Source organism: Accipiter gentilis, chromosome 14 (genome assembly GCF_929443795.1).
Source record: "Accipiter gentilis chromosome 14, bAccGen1.1, whole genome shotgun sequence".
NCBI classification, from domain to species: Eukaryota; Metazoa; Chordata; class Aves; order Accipitriformes; family Accipitridae; genus Astur; species Astur gentilis.
In genome coordinates, this window is record NC_064893.1 from 32701625 (window position 1) to 32720782 (window position 19158).

At 49.0% G+C, this 19158-nt stretch overlaps 2 protein-coding genes across 12 annotated transcripts in view; one reads left to right on the plus strand and one right to left on the minus strand.

Moving 5' to 3' along the window:
• Nucleotides 1-8384, plus strand: part of HELZ2 (helicase with zinc finger 2) — a 28372-nt gene extending 19988 nt beyond the window's left edge. For 10 of the 11 annotated variants that reach the window (XM_049816488.1, XM_049816491.1, XM_049816486.1 and 7 more), the window contains 11 exons: nucleotides 165-250; nucleotides 644-775; nucleotides 1022-1189; nucleotides 1457-1598; nucleotides 2059-2175; nucleotides 2752-2944; nucleotides 3694-3828; nucleotides 4078-4296; nucleotides 4615-4771; nucleotides 5218-5385; nucleotides 5896-8384. In XM_049816488.1, coding sequence (XP_049672445.1) covers nucleotides 165-250; nucleotides 644-775; nucleotides 1022-1189; nucleotides 1457-1598; nucleotides 2059-2175; nucleotides 2752-2944; nucleotides 3694-3828; nucleotides 4078-4296; nucleotides 4615-4771; nucleotides 5218-5385; nucleotides 5896-6020 — 1642 coding nt within the window. In that variant the 3' untranslated portion in view covers nucleotides 6021-8384. The remainder of the gene's footprint in view (nucleotides 1-164; nucleotides 251-643; nucleotides 776-1021; nucleotides 1190-1456; nucleotides 1599-2058; nucleotides 2176-2751; nucleotides 2945-3693; nucleotides 3829-4077; nucleotides 4297-4614; nucleotides 4772-5217; nucleotides 5386-5895) is intronic. The other variant, XM_049816493.1, reaches the window with a different exon arrangement.
• A 1126-nt stretch (nucleotides 8385-9510) lies between these two features.
• On the minus strand, nucleotides 9511-15982 carry FNDC11 (fibronectin type III domain containing 11). Its single transcript, XM_049816494.1, has 2 exons — nucleotides 13876-15982; nucleotides 9511-11091 (listed from the first exon to the last, which is right to left on the minus strand). Exon 2 carries the CDS (start codon nucleotides 11071-11073, stop codon nucleotides 10141-10143), a length of 933 nt encoding a protein of 310 aa, XP_049672451.1. The 5' UTR covers nucleotides 11074-11091; nucleotides 13876-15982; the 3' UTR covers nucleotides 9511-10140.
• Nucleotides 15983-19158: the final 3176 nt, after the last annotated feature.

The following is a 19158-nucleotide window of genomic DNA, read 5'->3' on the forward strand; positions in this document are numbered from 1 at the left end:
AAGAGCAGAATAAGAGTTGTTTTGGTTTAAGTCCTTTGTCGAAGGACTTAATGCAACACCAAAGCAGAGAGAAAGAATAAACAAGACATTTGTACAAAGCCGTATTACAATTTTTGCTATTTTATGCTACATTCCATTCATTCTTATTTTTCCCTGTCTGTCAGACGGAAAGAAAAGGCACTCTGGAGGCTCGAGCATGCCTCTGATCTTGCTAAAAGCATCACCCTCGGCCACGAACCTCCTAAAAAAGGTAGGTGCAAATATTCACCTTTCTTACCTTGTGGCTACTTGCTTCTGGCCAGGCAGGTGCCCTGGCAGGTTCCGGGGGCCCTTGCTGTAGGGGTTACGCTCCCAGACCAGGAGGTTCCCCTGCCAAGGGGAGGAGAGGAGCTGCTAGCCTGGCAGAGGGAAGGTAATATGGGATGCCCTGCTGCAGAGTGGCACGCGTGATGTTTTAATCCCCAAGACTCACAGAGAAGGCTCATGGGCAGAACATCCTGGCACGGGACAAGGAGTACTTTTAGGTGGTCTTGTAAATGGGCCACGATTGCTTGGTACCTGCTGCATTACCTCCTGTTGGATCGCTTGTGTGCTGTCTTCAGTAACCTTCTTTAAACTTGTTTTCTTGGCTCTGCCCTAACAGTGATAACGTCCAAAATCCTGCAGCAAAAATCCTTTGATCTGCCTGGCAGCTGCAGGAGGCTTAACCAGAGTCAGAACCAGGCTATTCTAAATGCCCTGAGAAAATCCTTCACGGTCATCCAAGGCCCACCAGGTAAGGCTGGGGGGACGGCAGGAGTACATGCCTAATTTGTTATGAAAGGCAGGTTAGAGCTAATCTCTTGCTTTCCATAGGACCCTTGGTGAGACCGGGGAAGGCAGCGTGGGTTGGCATCACGCACAGCTCTTCAAGGCAGTCCTCTCGGTTCTTGATTTTATTTCATGGCTGATCATCCGGATGCTGATCTAGAGCATGGGTGTCATGGTTAAAGTGTTCTCAGCAACCTCCTTGTTTTTCTAGGCACGGGGAAAACGGTTGTTGGAACTCACATTGTCTACTGGTTCCATAAGCTGAATGAGGAGACCGTCGAGAAGGACCACATACCAGCCTCTGAAAAAGAAAAGCCCAAGGGGCGAAAGTGCATCTTGTACTGTGGCCCATCCCACAAGTGTGTCGATGTTGTTGCTGGTAACTATCGGTTTTGAGCCCCTGAAGCGGCTTGTACTGGTGGAGGGGGAGAACATGTGGCTGTGAGCAGGAGGGGCAGAAAGCAGGACTGGTCCTTCCAGAAGACACCTCACTGCTGGGCAAGGACCAGTGAAGGTGGGGTTGGCGAGAGAGGGCTGGGGAGAAGAGGCGAGCGCACGGCAAACACTGGGCACCTCGCAGGCTGCGAGCGTTCTCGGCATCGCCGGTGCCTGCTGCTGTCCGAGCAGACCTGTTCTCCTTCCCCAGAAATGCTGCTGAAGATGAAAAACCTGAAACCACTGAGGGTTTACGGGGAGGCCATTGAGACAATGGAATTCCCGTACCCAGGGAGCAACCGGAACATCTACCGCAGAGGCTTGCGGGACACAACACCGAAGCGCGAGCTCAGGTAGGACCGCATGGCCCCGCAAGCTCTGGGAGCGCTGGGGAGCAATGTTTTCTGTGCTGGTAAAGCTGAACACGTTAGACCGAATGTGCCTTCCACTCTGCTAGCGGGGAGCAGCGCTATGAACCTGCATGGTAATTAATTTTTTCAAGTGAAGTCTAGTGTAGCACCTAGTTAGGAAACCCAGGTTGTTGAAAAGATGCTAGATGTTTTCATCTCTCTTTTGAAAAGCTCTGAAAGTCTCTGACTTCATTCCCGCTTGCAAGTGCTAAAGAAAAGCGGTTGTATTTTGTGTCCTCAAGGGTGAACTAAGTGTTAGGTCTATAAAGATGGAACAGCCTGGCTGTGAATTCTTTAGCTAATGGGGTTTCTCCACATAGGCAGGTGTGGTATGCTTCACTTTAGAAGAGATCACTCGGGTCTGTGTTGGGGGAAAATATTTATATATTGACTCTCTATTCAGCGACATAATCCTGCATTATCGCATCCGGCGGCCGCCCAACCCTTGCTGGAAGGAGATTGTTAACTTTGATGCTCGGATGAGGAAAAAAGAGACGATAACAGAAGAAGAAACAAAGAAGTGAGTAGAAAGAGAGCCTGGTGAGGCTGACTTTGGCTGCGTGCCACCTCTGAGGCACTGCCCGAAGGAACGCAGTGCAGCAATCGCCTCCCCCTGCGAGAAGAGGTTTGGGGCTACACTTGCTAGGTCTCAGCTGACACAAACTCATAGACTGCGTGAAAGTCAGTGGATTGGTCCTGGCTCATGCAAGCCAAGGAACTCGGTGAGAACATGAAGACAGATTAATGAGCTGTGTGTTTTGAAAAAGTGATAAAAAGTGATTAGCTCGGGGTTACTGGTGCAGCGCAGAGCCTCAGCATCACTTCTGCTCTGGTTATCCATCTGGACCAAAAGTTGTACGATGCATGTGTGACACTTGCATCCTCCACCCTGAGCCCCTGCCCTGTTGAGTTCAGGACGAAGTACATTTCCCAGAGTGTCCACCCAAAGCCCTTTTCTGGGAACACCAGCTCATCCTGGGGAGGGAGATGGAGCCGTAAGTGTTTGGGAAAGTATAGCCTCTGCCTGGTTCCTGCATGAGGAACCTGGGGGTGTTTCCCTTATGCATAACCTGGTGTCTTCTGCATTGACCACCAGGTACAAAAATCAGTTGTCGGCTGCTCGTACATATGAACTGTCAGGCCACGATGTCATCCTGTGCACGTGCTCCGCCGCATCTGCCACCTCCCTGGAGCAGCTCAATGTCAGGCAGATAATCATCGATGAGTGTGCCATGTCCATAGAGCCTGAGACCCTCATCCCCTTGGTCAGCCACCGCCATGCTGAGAAGGTAAGTCCCTTCCAAAGATGAGTCTCTAGGCCAGCTGCTTAGGGCTCTCGAACCTCTGCATGTCTTCCACCCCTTACCATGCTGCTCTTCCAAGTGTAACCAGGATCTGTGATGGTGTATCAGTGTTTCAGCCTTCTGGGAGTTGTTTCCTTTGAGGTGTAAGTCTACTAACTGTAATTAAAATCTTGAGGCACGGAGAGGTACGTGCAGTACAGAAGCATTCTCACTAGATGCATGAGCTGTGCATTATCTGTTCATATCGCATAAAGCAGACCTGCTGGAGGCCTGAAAGCGGTGGTGGAGAACTATCGCATCTGCTTGCCTCTGCTGTGTGTATCAGCTCAGCTCCTTGTCTTCAGACAGTTACACCCCTACTATCTCCTCTAAACTTGCTCTTGGCTTTCTGCAAGAGAGGACAAGTGGTGGTGTGGCTGTATTTTTGGTGCTTCTTCACTGCCACCAAAAAATGTGCTGACCCAGGTACAAAGTATTAACGTGACACGAAGCATAGAGCGGATCTCAGCAGGCTTACTACCTGATGTCTTTCTCCTGTCAGATGGGATCAAGGCTCTGCGTTATCTGGGTCAGGATCTTTATATAATGCCCAACATGAACTTTGATTGAGGTTGCTGTAAGCGTAACATAAATAAGTAGCGACAAATGTCTGCGTACAGATAGCCCTTCAGAGTGCTGATTGCCTTCACCAGTGCCACCACCATCACAGCCAAGGTGTCTGCTCTTCGTTCCAGGTTGTTTTGCTTGGGGATCACAAACAGCTGCGGCCTGTGGTCAACAACGACTTCTGCAAGAGTCTTGGCATGGAGGCGTCTCTTTTTGAGCGCTATCAGAATCAGGCGTGGATGCTGGATACGCAGTACCGCATGGTGAGGCCCTCAAGCGCATTGTCTTTTCTCTATCACAGAAAATGCCACCATCGGGGCTTGCCTCAAGCCCGCTGGGAAACAGATATTCTCCATTAGTGCCTTCCCTTCCTAGAGTAATGAATAATGCAGTCACCCGGTGCCAGCTATAGCACAACGGCATTGCAGGTGAAGCCTGCCCAAAAAAGTCGCTGCAGGTTGAAAAGTTCCTTGGGTTTTGTTTACCTCAGTTTCTCTCCTTTTGTCTGGCAGCACAAAGGCATTTGCGAGTTCCCATCCCAGGAGTTTTATGAAACGCGGCTGAAAACGTGTCCCCAGCTTTGCCGTAAACCCAGCGTCTTCCAGCACAAAGATAACAACTGCTGCCCTATCATCTTCGGGCACGTGGAGGGGAAGGAGCAGAGCCTCATAGTTTCTACTGAGGAAGAAAATGAGAACTCCAAAGCTAACCTAGAAGAAGTGGAGCAGGCGGTGAGGAGGGTCCTGGGGAATCGCTGGAGATGCGAAAGGGAGGAGGGTGTTGCGCAGGGTGACCCCGGGGATCGTGGAGGGACAATGAGTAGTGACGGAAGATAAAGTTCAGCGGGGTGCAGGACCTGCCTGGCGTCTTCTCGGGTCGGGAGCACGTCACGATGCCCCTGGCTAGAGGCAGCTGTAGGGAAGCGTGACCCAGAGCAGGGGGAGCAGCACAGCCAGGCACCATCGCTGCCCTGGGGACGAGGGTGCCGGAGGGCTGGTTCCCATCCTGCCACCGCTCCCAGGTGAGCAGGACCCTGGTGTCCCCCCCAGGTGAGGCTGGCGAAGCAGCTGACACTAGATGGCACCATCCAGCCAGAGAGCATCGCCATCCTGAGCCCCTACAGCACCCAGGTGTCCGAGATCAACAAGAGCCTCCTGAAAGAGGGCATCAGCAAAATAACCGCCTGCACCATCAAGAAAAGTCAAGGTGAGGCTGGCAGGAGGCGGGTTTGGGGCCGTTCTGTTCTCTCCTGCCTTCCTGAGGACTGAAGAACTTCTCACAGAGACAGTCTTTGAGCAAATCCTGCAGCAGGGTCGTTTCAGCCATGGAGGAAGCATCCCTGGGCTAGATTTCTGGGTGATTTGTGCTTATAATAAATCCTTTGGAAACCTCTGGAGTGGCCAGGCAGGGCGAGACTGCTGAAGACGGGAAGGCGGAGGATGTCTGAAGGGGGGGTTAAAGAACTGCCGTAACACGTGCTCTTTGGAGAGCAACGACCAGGCACCCGATGGCCTCCAAGAGCTGGAGAAACCCAAATGGTGCCTGCCTGCAGTTTTGTGGGTCTTGCTGTAGAGAAATGAGTGGCTTGTGGGGTGGAGGGGTGGCCAGATGCTTCGTTCTAAAAAAAAATCTGGTTCAATTCTGCCGTCTAGGAAGTGAGTGGAGATACGTGATCCTGTCGACCGTACGCTCCTGCCCCCGGTCAGAGATTGATAGGAAGCCCACAAAAAGCTGGCAGAAGAAGTACCTGGGGTTCGTTAGCGACCCAAACCAGATCAACGTTGGTATCACGCGAGCTCAGGAAGGACTCTGCATTATAGGTGGGTCTTCTGGGAGTGTGCACAAGCCTGCAGGGGAACAGGATGCTTGGATAAAGGGGTGGAGATCCAAACTAGTACGACTGATGTTCCTGCTTTATTCTTCTGCCTTTTAGACTGTCTGTGGTTTTGAAACTGGGCTATCTGGGCAATCTGGGCAAAGCAGAGAGCGTGCGTGGCTTGTATGCAGCATGTATAATTAGTTTTTCTCACCCTCTGGTTCGGACCACGTTGTTTCTGTCACTTGCATGCTAGACCTCTCTCCTAACAGAATTTGGCTGCTTGTTTTCCTCCTTATCACGCAGGCGTGGGCTGTGATGCGTAGGGAAGCTGCTCGCAGATATGACAGCACTGAAAGGGGAGCTGGGATTTCACAGAGCTCTGGCTGAAGGAAATGTCCCTGCAAGTTATCCAGCACCCTTAGGCTAGAAACGTTAGCTAAAAGTTTCTGTGACGGTATTATCCGAGCCCCTTCTGGCCACTAACCCGCTGCCCCCATTTCTGCCCCAACAGGGAACCGGTACCTCCTGGAGTGCAACCCTTTGTGGAGGAGACTGCTGCAGCATTACAGACAGCGCAACTGCTACACTGCAGCCCAGGGGATTTCTGTCAGGAAGACTCCAGCCTCGTGCCGATGAGGATGGGTTGTACCTCGATGAGCTCGTCCCTCTCTACCTGAACCGCGTTACGTGTGCCTTGGGAAGGACACCATCTTTCCATTATTTAATAACCTATGGAGCCAAATGCAGTGGGAGAGCCAGGATCTTCCCCTGCACGGCGACAGCTCCGCTTCCGTGCGTGCTTTGGCATCTTGGGTGTTTTTTTTAATCCGTGCAACCTTGGATGGGAGCTTTCAGCTCTAGCAAACCAAAAAAGCATTGGAAGTGGATGAGTGTGTGACTTTATTGATGTGATGATACTATTTTTTTAACTGTGAGATGCTCAGTGGAGCTGCCATCCTATCTGCCAGTGCAGCTGCGCTTTGGGGACCAAATACTCAGTCCATCCGTCGAGGGTGGAATGACTGCACACAACGGAGCTGCGTGACAAGCTGCTATTTGCCATAGAGGACCAAAGCTTCTGAGTACTACTACTCATTTTAAAACCAAGGCCAGGGAATTTTTAAGGTTTCTTATTTCTCAAAGCAGAAAAACTTTTTCGTTGTTGTTTTGTGGGGTTTTTTAGGTGAAGGAAGAAAGCAAAGAGAGAACCGTGTACTGCTCTTTGTCTAGCCAAAACGCTGCTCTCTGAGCATGTAAATATCACAGAGCCAAGGCCGAGCTGATTTTGTAAATAGATTTACTTATTCTTTGTACAAAGGAGGTTGTCCTCACCAATATCAAGTTAATGAAAAGCAAGGACTGCTCCTACTAGGAAACGTTGGAATTTGTCAGCGTATTTTAAACTGTTCTGAGTTTTATTTGAAATCTCCTCCTGTAAGAGCCCTCCTTTCCTACCCCATATTTTTTTAAAGCTGCTTCTAATTTATTAACTTTTAACTCTGTGAATTTGTTTCACAGTCTTATGGCCTGAGTTTTTAAGAGCAGTGATGGAAATTTGATAAATGTACCACAGCATACATGTGTATAATCTATTTTTTTATTTTAAGTAGCCAAACTGCTATGAACTGGAAGCTGTGATTCACTAGAGATGGCTGCTTTTGCCTGGTAACGTATGGCTGATACAGATGTATAGCGGTGAAGTGGTGCTCTCTGCTGAATCACATAGCTGCTTTTCGAAGCATGGTAGATTTGAAGGAGGGTGTCTTTTATCTCATTTCAATTCTGAATGTATGAAGTGCCTGCCTCAGCTCTCCCCAAGACCACACGCTTGGCTGTCTCTAAATGTTCACGTGGGATGGAGCCAAGATGCAATCACAGTGGTTTTGCACCAAGTGTATACTGTGCTGGGACACCAGTCCTCCTTGGCGTAAGTGCGGGGTCCCTGTGACTTCACACTGCTCTGGCAGGGATGAATTTTGTCCTGTGTTTGCAACTGAAAATGCAGCATGGCTCTTTCCAGTGTGGAGGAATGTGCAATAAGAAAGCGTTGTGTCTGGAAAAGTCCTTATTTAATGCTGTGTTTCTTCTCATGACTCTGTGTTAGACTTGACTCAAGAACCTATGGAGACATTTTGTTGTTCTCTTCCTTATTTTAAACTACCTTCCTGCACTTCTGCATTTGGTGGGTTTGAGCTGTACGCTAGAGACCACCCAGGCTTGCTCTTGTCTTACTGAAGCATAACAACAGGCATACAGCTGGCGATTCCCTGAGGGACAAAAGCCCGTAGGAAGTAACTCCTGCTGATTCTAAAGATACTTGATAAGAGCTGGTAAGATGTAAAGTTCATTGCTCCTTTTTAAAATCCCAGCCAGGATGACTTCAAAGATTCTGCAGCAGCCTGATTTTGCAAATAATATTGCGATTCCAAAATGAGGTTGTGTGGGAATCATTTTGTGGACTACTTGAAAGGCAGTCATGTATCTCCAAGATGATGTGGAGAGTTGCAAAAGATACTGGAACTGTTGGGATAAATACTTCAGCATGGTGCCAGCATCATTCTAGCAAAGTCACTTTGGTCCCTTTAGAACCAGTGGGTGTCATTTTCATGATCTAATGTAAGTGAAAAGTCTCTCCCCTATTTTTTTTGCTGTTTATTTCATTACATGTAACACAAATGAGGAGACTCACCTTGAGTGTAGTGGCTTAGTCCAATGCTCTTGTGTGGGATTTGGCCATGTGTTTGTACAGACCAAGGAAGAGACCTCACAAAGCATCTCCCTTTGCACTCAGCAGGGAAAAAGTGTTTACTGCTACTCTTTGGATGGTAAAGCCTAGACTGAAATGCTTTGCTTGGTCACCTTTATGTTGCGAGACAATATACGTATTTTTTTTCCTTCGAACATGCATTTTGTAACTGGTGTTTAGAAAAGGCTGCCCTAGACCACCCAAGCAGCAGTAACAGCCAGGCTGGACTCTTGGGCTGTTTGGGCTGTGAGCAAGTACCTGTAGAGTTGGTCATGCAGCGGCAATAGTCAGGGATAGCAGAAAGTGCAATTAATCAAACTTTTTATAGACTGTTAGTGACAGCTGAATATTGTGTTCTTGTCCTTATGCTCATGGATAGAGAGAATCGTAGAAATTAATAGAGGAAAGAAGTTCAAAGTAGTCCGTTTTCATTTGCACACAGAGCTTTGAGTTTACTTTTGAAAGAATTTTATGTTCAAGCACATATTCTTAACATACTTATAAAAAAACCAAAACGACCAAACCTTTGGTAATTCCCATAGGAAACCACTGGCAGCACGGTGGACAGGGTATCTGTCTGAACACAGGCACTATGTTTTCCGCAGCTCACAGACAAAAGAATGTTGTCGCAGGACACAAATACCGGTTCGTCCAACAGGATAACTTAATTTCCTCGGCACTAGCTAGAGCTTGAGCCCAAGTTGAACAACGGGAACCTGTGCGCGCAGCAAGCGGTGTGCCAGGTGTCAGCCTGTGATGGTCCGTGCAGTTGCAGCCATCGCCCTGCATCCAGCTTGGCCTAGCAGTGAAATTACAGATGTCCAGAACTAGGAAACCTCTCCTTGGCTCCAGCTGGCAAAGGAGAAGCCCAGTGGACTGTTTGTGAGGGTTTGGACTGATCTGTGTAGGACAATCAATTTACTGCAATAAACTGTTGGGGTTTTTTTAAATAGAAATGAAATGTGAAGTGTCATGAAGTGTAAATTAAGGAACTTTAAATGTGGCAGGTTTTTATCTTTTGTATGTCTGTGACTTGCAGCAAACCTCAAATGACATTTTGGATACAAATATTTTTAACTGCTTCTACCGTTTATAAGAATGAACCTCAACATTCCTTTTTTGATATTTAAGCCATAATTGTAAAAATGATTTGAATTTATTTAAATAATAGATTTTATTACTAAAGGGTCTGTTTATGCGATGCTTTGACTAGAATCTGTGTGGGGACAGCTATGTTTGGACTGAACCAAATGGTAAAAAAGAAAATGAGCATTGACTGCAGTACATGGCAAAAAAGATTGTTTTCTACATATTGGTTGTGTGGATGTATTACCCTTCCCTGTTTCTTGGGGGGCTTGGGGTGGTGGTTGGTTTGGGGTTTTTTTTTGTTGTGGTGGTTTTTGTTGGTTTGGTTTTTTTTAATCAGAGTTATCTTTTCACACACTGTAGAGGGGGTGAGCATGAAATCATGCTTAGGTACCGATAAGGCACAGGGTGTAGAGGGCGAGAGGAACCAGAGATAGAAATAAGTCAGGGTGCGTGATTTGAAGAGCTTGGGATTCAGTTCAGGCGTTCTGGAGGAAGGACGTGGGGTAAAAAATAACTTGGGGTATCAAAACCAAAACAACGTCATTGCAAGAAGCTGGCACTGGGCATCTTGCAGTGGATGGAAAGCACTGTATGATGGAGATGCTTCTATCTCCTGTGCTTTGCATCCAAGGTGTCCTGCAAGACCACCTGCTTCTAGCTGCTCCCACCTGTGAGTTCCAGCAGTGGGAAGTGAGTGTTGAGTCCCGAATGCTGCCTAAAGATGTTGTTTTGTGTGAGAAGTTTAGAATGGGTTACTGTTAACCTGGAAAGATTTGGGGAAGGCGCTTGTAAAATTGTTGTTGAAAACAGAATGAGTTCAGTTTTACACAAAATGTTTGAAAATAAGGTTTACCTTTAATTTTTCTCATTCATCTTTTTCAAATGCATAAATTGAGAAAAATGTTCTTGTGTGCCACCTCATCATTCTAGTGCACAAGAGCTGCCGTCTGTGTCTTCAACAGCATTAGTTTTTGTCTTCAGTGTAATGCTGTCGTACCATCTCTCACAGACAAGTGTGTCAGTGTGTGATCTTCTAATTGTGAATTCGTATGATCTGCCGGGGTGCAGGTCCTGGACTACATATGTGTTGGAGGTGACTGCCTGAGTCCTACCGTATCCCACTTCTGTCTGTCTCCCATTTGTCAGTAACTTAACATGCAGTTCATATTGTTCGAGGTGTGGGTCTTGATTTTCGGTAAACCACTTGAGCTTGGCCCAGTTCTTGTGTGCAAATGATTCTTCTCGATCAAAAATCAGTGGTATCTTTGTACAGAGAGAAAGCCTAATGTTGGGAAGTCTAGTACCTCTAAGATCTGCATGTGACACCAAACGATGCTTGACATAGAGCTTTCCTGGCACTTGCAAGGAAAGGAGAGTTTCCATAAACTCGGAGAGCTTGGACAGTCTCTGCATAATCAAGTCCCACAAGGAGAGGAAAGTTATCATGTCAGAGGTCTTTACGTAACAACTCAGCTCCTCCTGACCTCGTTCCAGCTGTTCTAACAGCTCAGTTAAAAGTGACAGCTGGATTTCAGTCTGGGTTTTTCCCACCTTCTTCATCCTCTGGAATTGGTAGGTGTCTATTAGTTGCAAGATGTCAGTGCGATGCATCACGTGGTTCTGGTCTCTCACGTTCACATGTTTGGGCTCAATCTCCAAGTAAAAGTAACACTTCTTCAGAAGCTCAACTTTGCTCTGGTGGTGCTGAAGGTCGTGGAGGCTCAGGTTGGAGTTCAGGAACTGCAGCACAAGGCCTCTCCTTTCCAAGTACCACTCCCAGCTGGCACTGTCTTGTTCTTCACTGTGCACAGCACCCTCCGAACTGGTTTCAAACTCATTCAAAATCACAGCCATGATTCCAAAGCTCAGTTGCTGTGAAGAAAGCAGCAATAATAACATTAAGAACCAAAGGAAAAGCAGCTGTGAGGGAGTATTATTATGGCTGTGACTCTTCTCTCTTAATTAAAGCTTAGCTTATAAATTTATAGATGGGAAAGAACTGTTAAGTAGATATAGTTCCAGAGGCATTTTCCTTTATAGTTGTATGGTTTCTAATGTTTTGTATAGTCTACTGTCCTAGTTTCAGTTTTATATATTCCAACCAACTGGTCTTCTGCTACCCACCCCACCCCCACCCTCTTGAGAGGTTCTACCTCTGCTTAATAGATTCACGGTCAGGAATTATTCTCTGATATACTCTGCCAAAATTTCTCCCTATCTTATTATCTTCTGTTTCATTCTAATTAGATGCCTTTGTACTCCTGTAAGCAATTTCTTTCCATTCTTCTACATCTCTGGAGATGTCTATTTTTCTCTCTTTGTAATCTGCCAGGCTGTTGAGGTTTGAGACCCATCTTCTAAGCCAATTCCTACAGCTACATAATCACCTTGGTGATTCAGATTAACCCTCTGCCCCCCAAGCACGCTGGTATGCAGCAGGCAGAACCCTGCAATATGCCGAGTGCCACCTCACAACAGCTTTTAAGAGGAGTGCTAGCGTTTTTCCTTGCACCTCTACCTTCAACAGCGGATTGACAGTCATAACCTGACATTTCCAGTGAGGTATTGCTTTCCCTTTCTTTGGTTTTAGTTTACATAATCACCTTTGTCCATGATACCTACTTGCTTTCTTGTAGAAGAATGCTGTTAGTCTATGAACAATGTACAGTAAGAGAAGGAAACACGTGTAAAGCACCTGTGAACAGATAATGGTTTGCTGTTGAGAAGGTGTTTAGGTAGTGGTCCTTTGCAACGCCATACCTGCTGTCTTGGTCTTAGCCGTTTCATTTACTGGCAAAGGCATGCCCTGGTTGGTGGTGCCTGCTGAGCCAAGACAGAAGGTGTTTGTCTGTTGTGCTTTAGCTGAAATACCTGTGGCTCACACAACTTAAGTATCATAAACAGACATTAGCTCAATAAATGCCTGTGTCCCTGTTGTCGGTAGTATTATAATGAGAAGCCAGCTTGACGTGGAGAATGTGGCTTTCACAAGCTGAGCACGCTCAATTTGAAAAATAAATAAATACGGAATTCTGAAAGTAAGATCTTGTGACCCCAGTCAGACTGCAATGATACACGCTAGCAACAGGTAACTTTCCTCATTCTGTGTAATTTTCTGGGTATAATTATTTAAGTTCTTATAGTATCTAACTGGGATATTTTAATTCTTACATGTCTTGTAGGAGCTAGATGGTGATACCTAGTTGACAAAGGAATTTTTCTTGGCCTCATTTTCCCAAAATACATCAACAGAACTAATAACACTTCCTCGCAGGAATTTCAAGCATTTCAAGATATCTGGCCCCTAGCTGCACTACAATTTATACTAATTCACTCATTCGCAGCAACTTTTTTTTCCGAGAGAGCTGTCAACTTAAAAAACAAGCACTATTTCCTTTTCACCTTTTTCTTTCAAAAAAAACCCCAACCCAAACCCTCAACCAAAGCAGTGCCAGTTCCTGGCGTCCCCGCATGGAGCGCAACAGGGACAGCACATGCACCAGGTTACATTACCCCGCTTTCAGAGCGATTTGGCTCTCTAGCGCAGTCTGTTTGCCCACAGACAGAGCTGTGATTGTGCTTGTTTTCCCTTTCTGTTTTTATATCCCTTTTTTTTCTTGCCAGAAACGGCTGTTTTTTCCAGTAACGCTGCTACGTTTGCAGCCTGGGAGGCTGCAGTCGCCCATGCTTGGGAGGGGGCTGCGTGGCCCTGAGCTCACCCAGGCCAGAGCTTGGAAAGGGTGGAAGGGGGCACCCACAGGAGCTGGGAGCACCCACGGGAGCCAGGGCCACCCCAAAACCTTCCCCGCCGCCCAAACCCAGCTCCCTCATCCCAGAGCTGCGGCCTCCTCAGGTTGCCCCCGCTCCGGGGTTGAGGGACAAGCCCTGGCCCCTCAAGCCTGTGACCCCTCCGGCAGGCTCAAGCCTCCCTTATCGAGCCCTGACCCACCTCGTCAGGCCCCGGGGAGCTCCCTCCAGCGGCCCCCCGTCCCGGTCCCGGTCCCGCCTTGTTCTACCTGCGGCCTGGCCCGGCCGCCCTGCAGGCCGCCACGGTTGCCATGGTGACGCATTGTGGCATAACGGGGCCTGGGCCGCGGCCTGTGGTGGGACTGGGGCCTGTGGTGGGACCGGGACCGGGGCCTGGCGGGTTCCTGCCTGCCCAGGCCCTGGGAGCCACGGGCAAACCACCCAAGGACCAGCCTTCGGCGTCTCGGGCGGACGCGGTTGCCGTTCCCTCTCCCTGCGGTCAGTTTCCACCACCCCATCATGGCCCCGCTGGCAGGGCCGAGCCCCCAGCACCCACCGCCTTCTCCCCCGTGCCCCTGCTTTTCACCGTCATGCTTTTTACTCTTAGCGGCAGTGGCGTGTGGGGAAATATTTCCATTGCCTACGGGACTGCAGGCCCCAAAATGGTTTGTACTTTCCCTTGCACAAATCTCACTAATCTGATTCTCAGCCGCCTGCCCCTTCCACCTTTCGCCCTCTGGTCCCTGGGGAAATGTGGTAACTTGGGTACCTGAGGATCCCATGTCACCAGCCCAGCCCCGAGGGGAGATGGCCGCCTGCATGGGGAGTGGAGCGCGGCCGTGCTTGCTTCTGCCTCCTTAATTAGCGGCATCTGGTTTTATACCGAAAGTGGTGACTCAGGTCACTTACAGCGAGCCAGTGCACAACGCCTGCTTGTTGGAATCACGGTGTGATGCATCTGATGGTGCTGGGCACGGGGCGAGGGGTCGGTGTGACTTTTGGGCTGGGCATCGTGTGCGTTGAGGTGTGCAAAGGCTCTGTCTCCCAACCCGGGGCTGTTCCCTGGGCAGTTTCCCATTGTACCGGAGGGCATGGAGGAGAAGAGCAGAAGGGCCGAGGGCTCTGTGCTCCCCTCTCAGCAGGCACGTTTTGTTTCACTCCCATCTTGTGCCCCTTGCTGTTGCGATGGGGCTGTGGGGAGGCTAAGCCGATGAAAAGACCGTGTTCTGAGGACTGCAGGGTTTGTGATGATTTGCATCCCAAATACAATTTCCAAAGCTTTGCTTCCCTGTGCAGGATGTTCCCATTGCTCCTCCAGCATGTTTCACCTTTGTTCCATGGAGCTAGGCAGTGGCCTCAGTGGTTTATGAGCCCTAGCTCCAAGACCAACGAGTCTAAAACTGAGCCACTTCGCTGTGGGCTGCTTTAAAGATCTCTTATCCTTGCAGAGCTCAAGACTTCAGCGGCAAACTGCAGGGACGTGGCCTCGAGCCCAGGGTCCTTGCAGACAGAGATGAAGTAGGTAAGGCAGGACAGCCAGAAAATGGTGACTGCTAGCTCAGGGCAAGGTGTAGTGAGTGCAGCACGGAGCAGAAAAGCTGGCTCCATCCTGGGAAGCCTTAAGGTTGTGATAGTGGCACCCTGCACCCTGCGACGTGGCCACGGTGAAGCACCGTGCCGGCACATGGCTGCCCTGTTTCTCACACCACAGGCACCTTGCTGGGGTTTTGAGTCACCTGGTGTAGGTACGTCTCTGCCTCTGGGGCTGGGGAACCCTCACAGCCCTGCCAGGCTGCTCCAAACAACTTCGCTGTTTGTAGCATTTCTGGGAGAAAGATTGTGAATGACCCTGCCCTGAATTCCTGAGCATTAGGACATCATTGGCAGCACCCCACTGTCGCTCTGCCTGGTACCTGCTCTGAGCCCAGCGTGGGTCAGATCTGGGATGCCCACAGATAGGTTTCAGCTTTGCTCTTTGCTGCTTTGCAGATGTTAATATTCACCCAGGAAAGCACAGGTGGTTCTGGGGTACTAATGGGGTCTGCTGGGCTTTACAGTATGCTGTTGGGATGGGGGTATTTTCACTTTTCAAGGGTGAATCATGCAGTCTTTACATCTGATGCCAGACACACTCGGTGCTTTGCTCTCCACAGTGAGACTGAGGCTGTTTCACAAAGTGTCAGGAGTTTTGTTAACTTAAACACATAATCCTTATTAAAGAGATGTGTTGAAATAGAATATAAACTGCTCCATTAAGAAGTGCAGCAAGCTTCCTTTTGGGTAGGAAGGGATTTTCCTGCTCTGCTTTGCTGTGGGACCTGACTGGCCAGTCAGCTGTTTTATTGTGGAGAAGAGACTGGCTTGTCTGGTTCACAGTGGCAAGCTCAATGCCATGACCAGTGTGTTCATCAGCAAACAGGGCAGGTGTCCTGTATCTGAAGGTGCCTTCATACTCCCTGCGATTAAATCTCTGGGTCAGGGCTTAGCCTTAATGCTGTCTTGTACGCTTAGCTGGGGCATCTCTGCTAAGCTTTTTTAATTGAATGATAGGCAAGATCCATAACACCAGCCCTAAGCTTCTGCTTGAACATCAAAGGAGGAGGCGATCTGTCATTTTAAGAAATCAATGCATCTTCTCAAGGCAGCCAGAGCTTACCATTTCATTTCATAGCTGCCAAGAGATTAACTATACAATTGTCAGGTGTGATTCTCTAACAGACAAGGGAGATAACAAATATGAGTGAAAGAAGGTTGATAGCCTTGCTTGGGGGGAAGGGCTAGCAGAGATCAGTATTTGGTAATAATGCCAAGTTTCTGCAGGAAATGAATGCTCATGCTCATGTCATGGATCCCAATCCTGTCGTTCGGGCTGTGTGTGCTGGGAACTGGACCTGTCCTTTTCCCTCGGCCTGGGTGAGCTGACAGCTTAAGGACATACAAAATGTCCTGTGAAGGTCCAGCTAACCTTGCCACCTGTTCCAGCCATGGCCTGTGCCAGGTGCCCAGGGACGAGTTTAAAACAAGGCTTGAAATTTCCCTTGGCACCTTCCCATCCCATGGTTTCTGAAGATGCGATGGTGTCTTTGTATTTAATAGCTCTCAGTGGAAAGCATGTTTGCCTTCAAGCTGGTGAGGTCCAGGCTATTCAGGGTGTTCCTGTACCCCAGAACTGACCTGGAAAAGGTGGAGGTAGAAGATGAAAGTATTGCACAGCTGAGCTGAGTGCAGAGGCTGAGCTTCTCGTCCAGCAGAGGTGAAGTCCTGGGCTTAGCAAGCTTCGCTCCTCATTTTGACAGGGCTAGGATGTCACCTGAGCACTTTCTGTGATCACAGCATGGTGCACGTTTGAAACAGGGTTTATTGCTGGAGTTGCGCAGAGACTTTTGCACTGAGCTTGCTTGTACTTCTCATCGTCATAAATGCTAACCTTCATCCCAAATCTAGCATGGAAAAATGGAATCCCTTTGGCTGCTGCTATCCCGAACAGCTGGTCAAGCTGCTGTCTTGATTTTAGGAATATGAGGATAAACCTGCTTATAGTCTGCAGCTGAAATATTACCATTTTCAGTAGCTTTGCATCAGGGATCAATTCAACTATAGGATTTTATAGCACTCTATGAATCTCCTTGAATTAATACAAATACAAATGTGTTTGAAGCATTCAAACACCGTGTACCCCTTTTTCTCCCCCTCTCTCATCAGCTGAGCTGCCTCTGTAGCAGAGCTGACAGCTGTTGTCTGCCACATTTGTCATTCTGCCCTGTCCTCCTGCCCACAGCATCAAAATAAAGAACTTGTTAGTCCTGTCTTTGAGATCAAGATATAAGCAGACAATTGATTTTCCTCCCTCTTCTCATTAGTGAGCTCTGACACTTAATAAAACATATATTTCCACTCTCAGGGTAAGCAAAACACCCAGATAGCGCCTGTCAGAGAGAGCTGGGAGTAGGGATTCATCTTTATGGAAAATCAATAGCTGGAACAGAGAAATTGGCAGAACCCAAATTAAAAGTCGCTGGCAATTTCTGTCTTCATATGTCACGTCTACTGCATTTCTGAAACACTAATTTGTTGCAAAGGAAACCACCACAGGGACAGGGAGGAGGATGGACTTTGTGCCTGGTTCTTCCTCTGCTGCTTCCAGCTGGGACCTCGTGGGTGAAGGTGGGTGTCAGGCAGAGTTTGGAGCAGCTCTTTGGGCAGTGCCTGGTTCAGGGTGATTCCTGTTGCAGGGACAAAGGGCTGTTCAACACAGGCCTTTCTGCTAGAGGTTGTATCAACTGTGGCCATTGCTGGCAGCACTGGCATAAAAGTCTCCCAGTGTCACCACCTCCTCCAGGGTTCCTGACTGTGTCCCTGTGTCCCTGGATGGTACCCATAACTCATCGTGTTTGCCTGGCCCCCTGGGAGCAGGACTTTCAGAGCAGGGATGCCTGTCAGCTGGCTGCACTCAGCTGCTTCAAAGCCCGTTATCACACAGGTGTGACCGATTTACTCACTGCTTGCTCCCAGTTTCACTGGTGCCTCATATACCTGAAATAAATTATACATTCAAGCTATATCCTAAATCCAAATCATTGCCACACATCAGTGAACTTGCTTTGCTCCTCAGGCTGTGATTCAGAAGGCTTACTTGGAGAAGGAAGAGGGGTGTAAGTTTTCTAAGGAACCTGGCAAGGAGAACTGCTCTCCTGGGATGCAAAAGCCCCAGCTGGACCCGGCCAGGAAGGAGTTAATTATGTCTCCAAGGCAGCAATTATCTCCAGGTCATTACACCCACTAATGGCACCCTAGGAGGGAGCTCCACAGCCTAGATCTGCTGGAGTTTGGGGTAGCTGGTTCCCTACAGCAGGCCAAGAAGTTTGTGGGTTTGGAGACTAGTTTGGGGCAAAAATCTTCCCCGGTCTGTGCTCATCCCTGAGATCTGCTACGTGCAGGGCTGAGTGCTCAGGATTTCCTCAGGTAAGGGAAAGGGAGCCTTCTTCTGTCAGCTCTCCTTTCCTCCCCTGCTGAGTGTTTGATGGTTGGACAGCCCGGACAGGTCTTGGCACCGAAGGGGAGTCCTAGGGCAGACAGACCCTCTTTCTCCAGCGGTGACATTAATTTAAGTACTGTGACACATGTGCAGGACGTGAGAGGTGAGAGCTCGTCTGAGCTGCAGGCTACAGCAGCGGTTGGTTTACTGATGATCTAGCTCAGGAAGACAGAGCGGGGTCATGGAAGCTCCTTTATCTTGCTAGGAGCTCATCAAAAGCCCGTTCGGATATCCTTGTGCTGTGCTGCACTTTGCAAGACAGACATCTGTGAGCATAAGTTCAAGGCAGGCCACCCTGTCCCAGACCCCACGAGATGGCCCTTGCTGGCAGGCTCGTCCGAGCCGCGAGCTTACATCCCCCTTTTTCCAGGAAAACTTCCCAAGGTGGTCACGTTCGCTTGGATGTGGGACAGAGAGCGAAGATGGGAAGTGGGAAACTTGCTGAGCCTGCAGCCTTGTCCCCTGGTCATCCCCTGCGGTCAGTCCCCACTCGGGGCTGCGGCTGACGGGGACTGCAGTCGGGCTAATGTCAGGACGGCATGGGAGAATGAAAGCAGCTCCGAGGCTCCAGCATTCATCCCACTGGGAACATGGTGACCAGCACTTTTTAGTACCAGCGGGTAGAGCACGGCAGGCAGAGCTGGAGCCTGTGTCGTGTGATTTATCACCTGGCTGGCTGGCTCGTGCTCCCTTCCATTTCTCAGGGCTGGCGCGTTAATCTGCAGCGCCTATGTGATGGATAAATCAGCCCAAAGTGTTTCTTCCCACAGCAGCCTCCAAGCAAGGGGGGGGGCTGCAAACCCCCGGGACAGGAGCAAGGCAGGGGCGTTTACTTCTTGCTGTTGAAGGCTATGGTGGTTTGGGGAACATTTGTCTGTTTTCCCCAAACACAGGGCCAGTATTGGGACATTTCTGTGTTACAAGGAGGAACTGAGGCTCACGGTAAGGTAATGACCTGCTTGGGTTTGTGGAAGAGGGGAGGTGAACCCTGCACAGCCAGTTTAGTGCCCTCACCAATTTCCAGAAGGCTTTTCAGAGCGGGAATGAATGTCTTTCCCAAGACCACAGATGCTGGCCCTTCCCAGGTTAAAACGGGAATGACTGTGGGGCTGGATCCATGCAGAGGGAGCGGAGTTGGAGCTTGGAGCGGTGTGTCG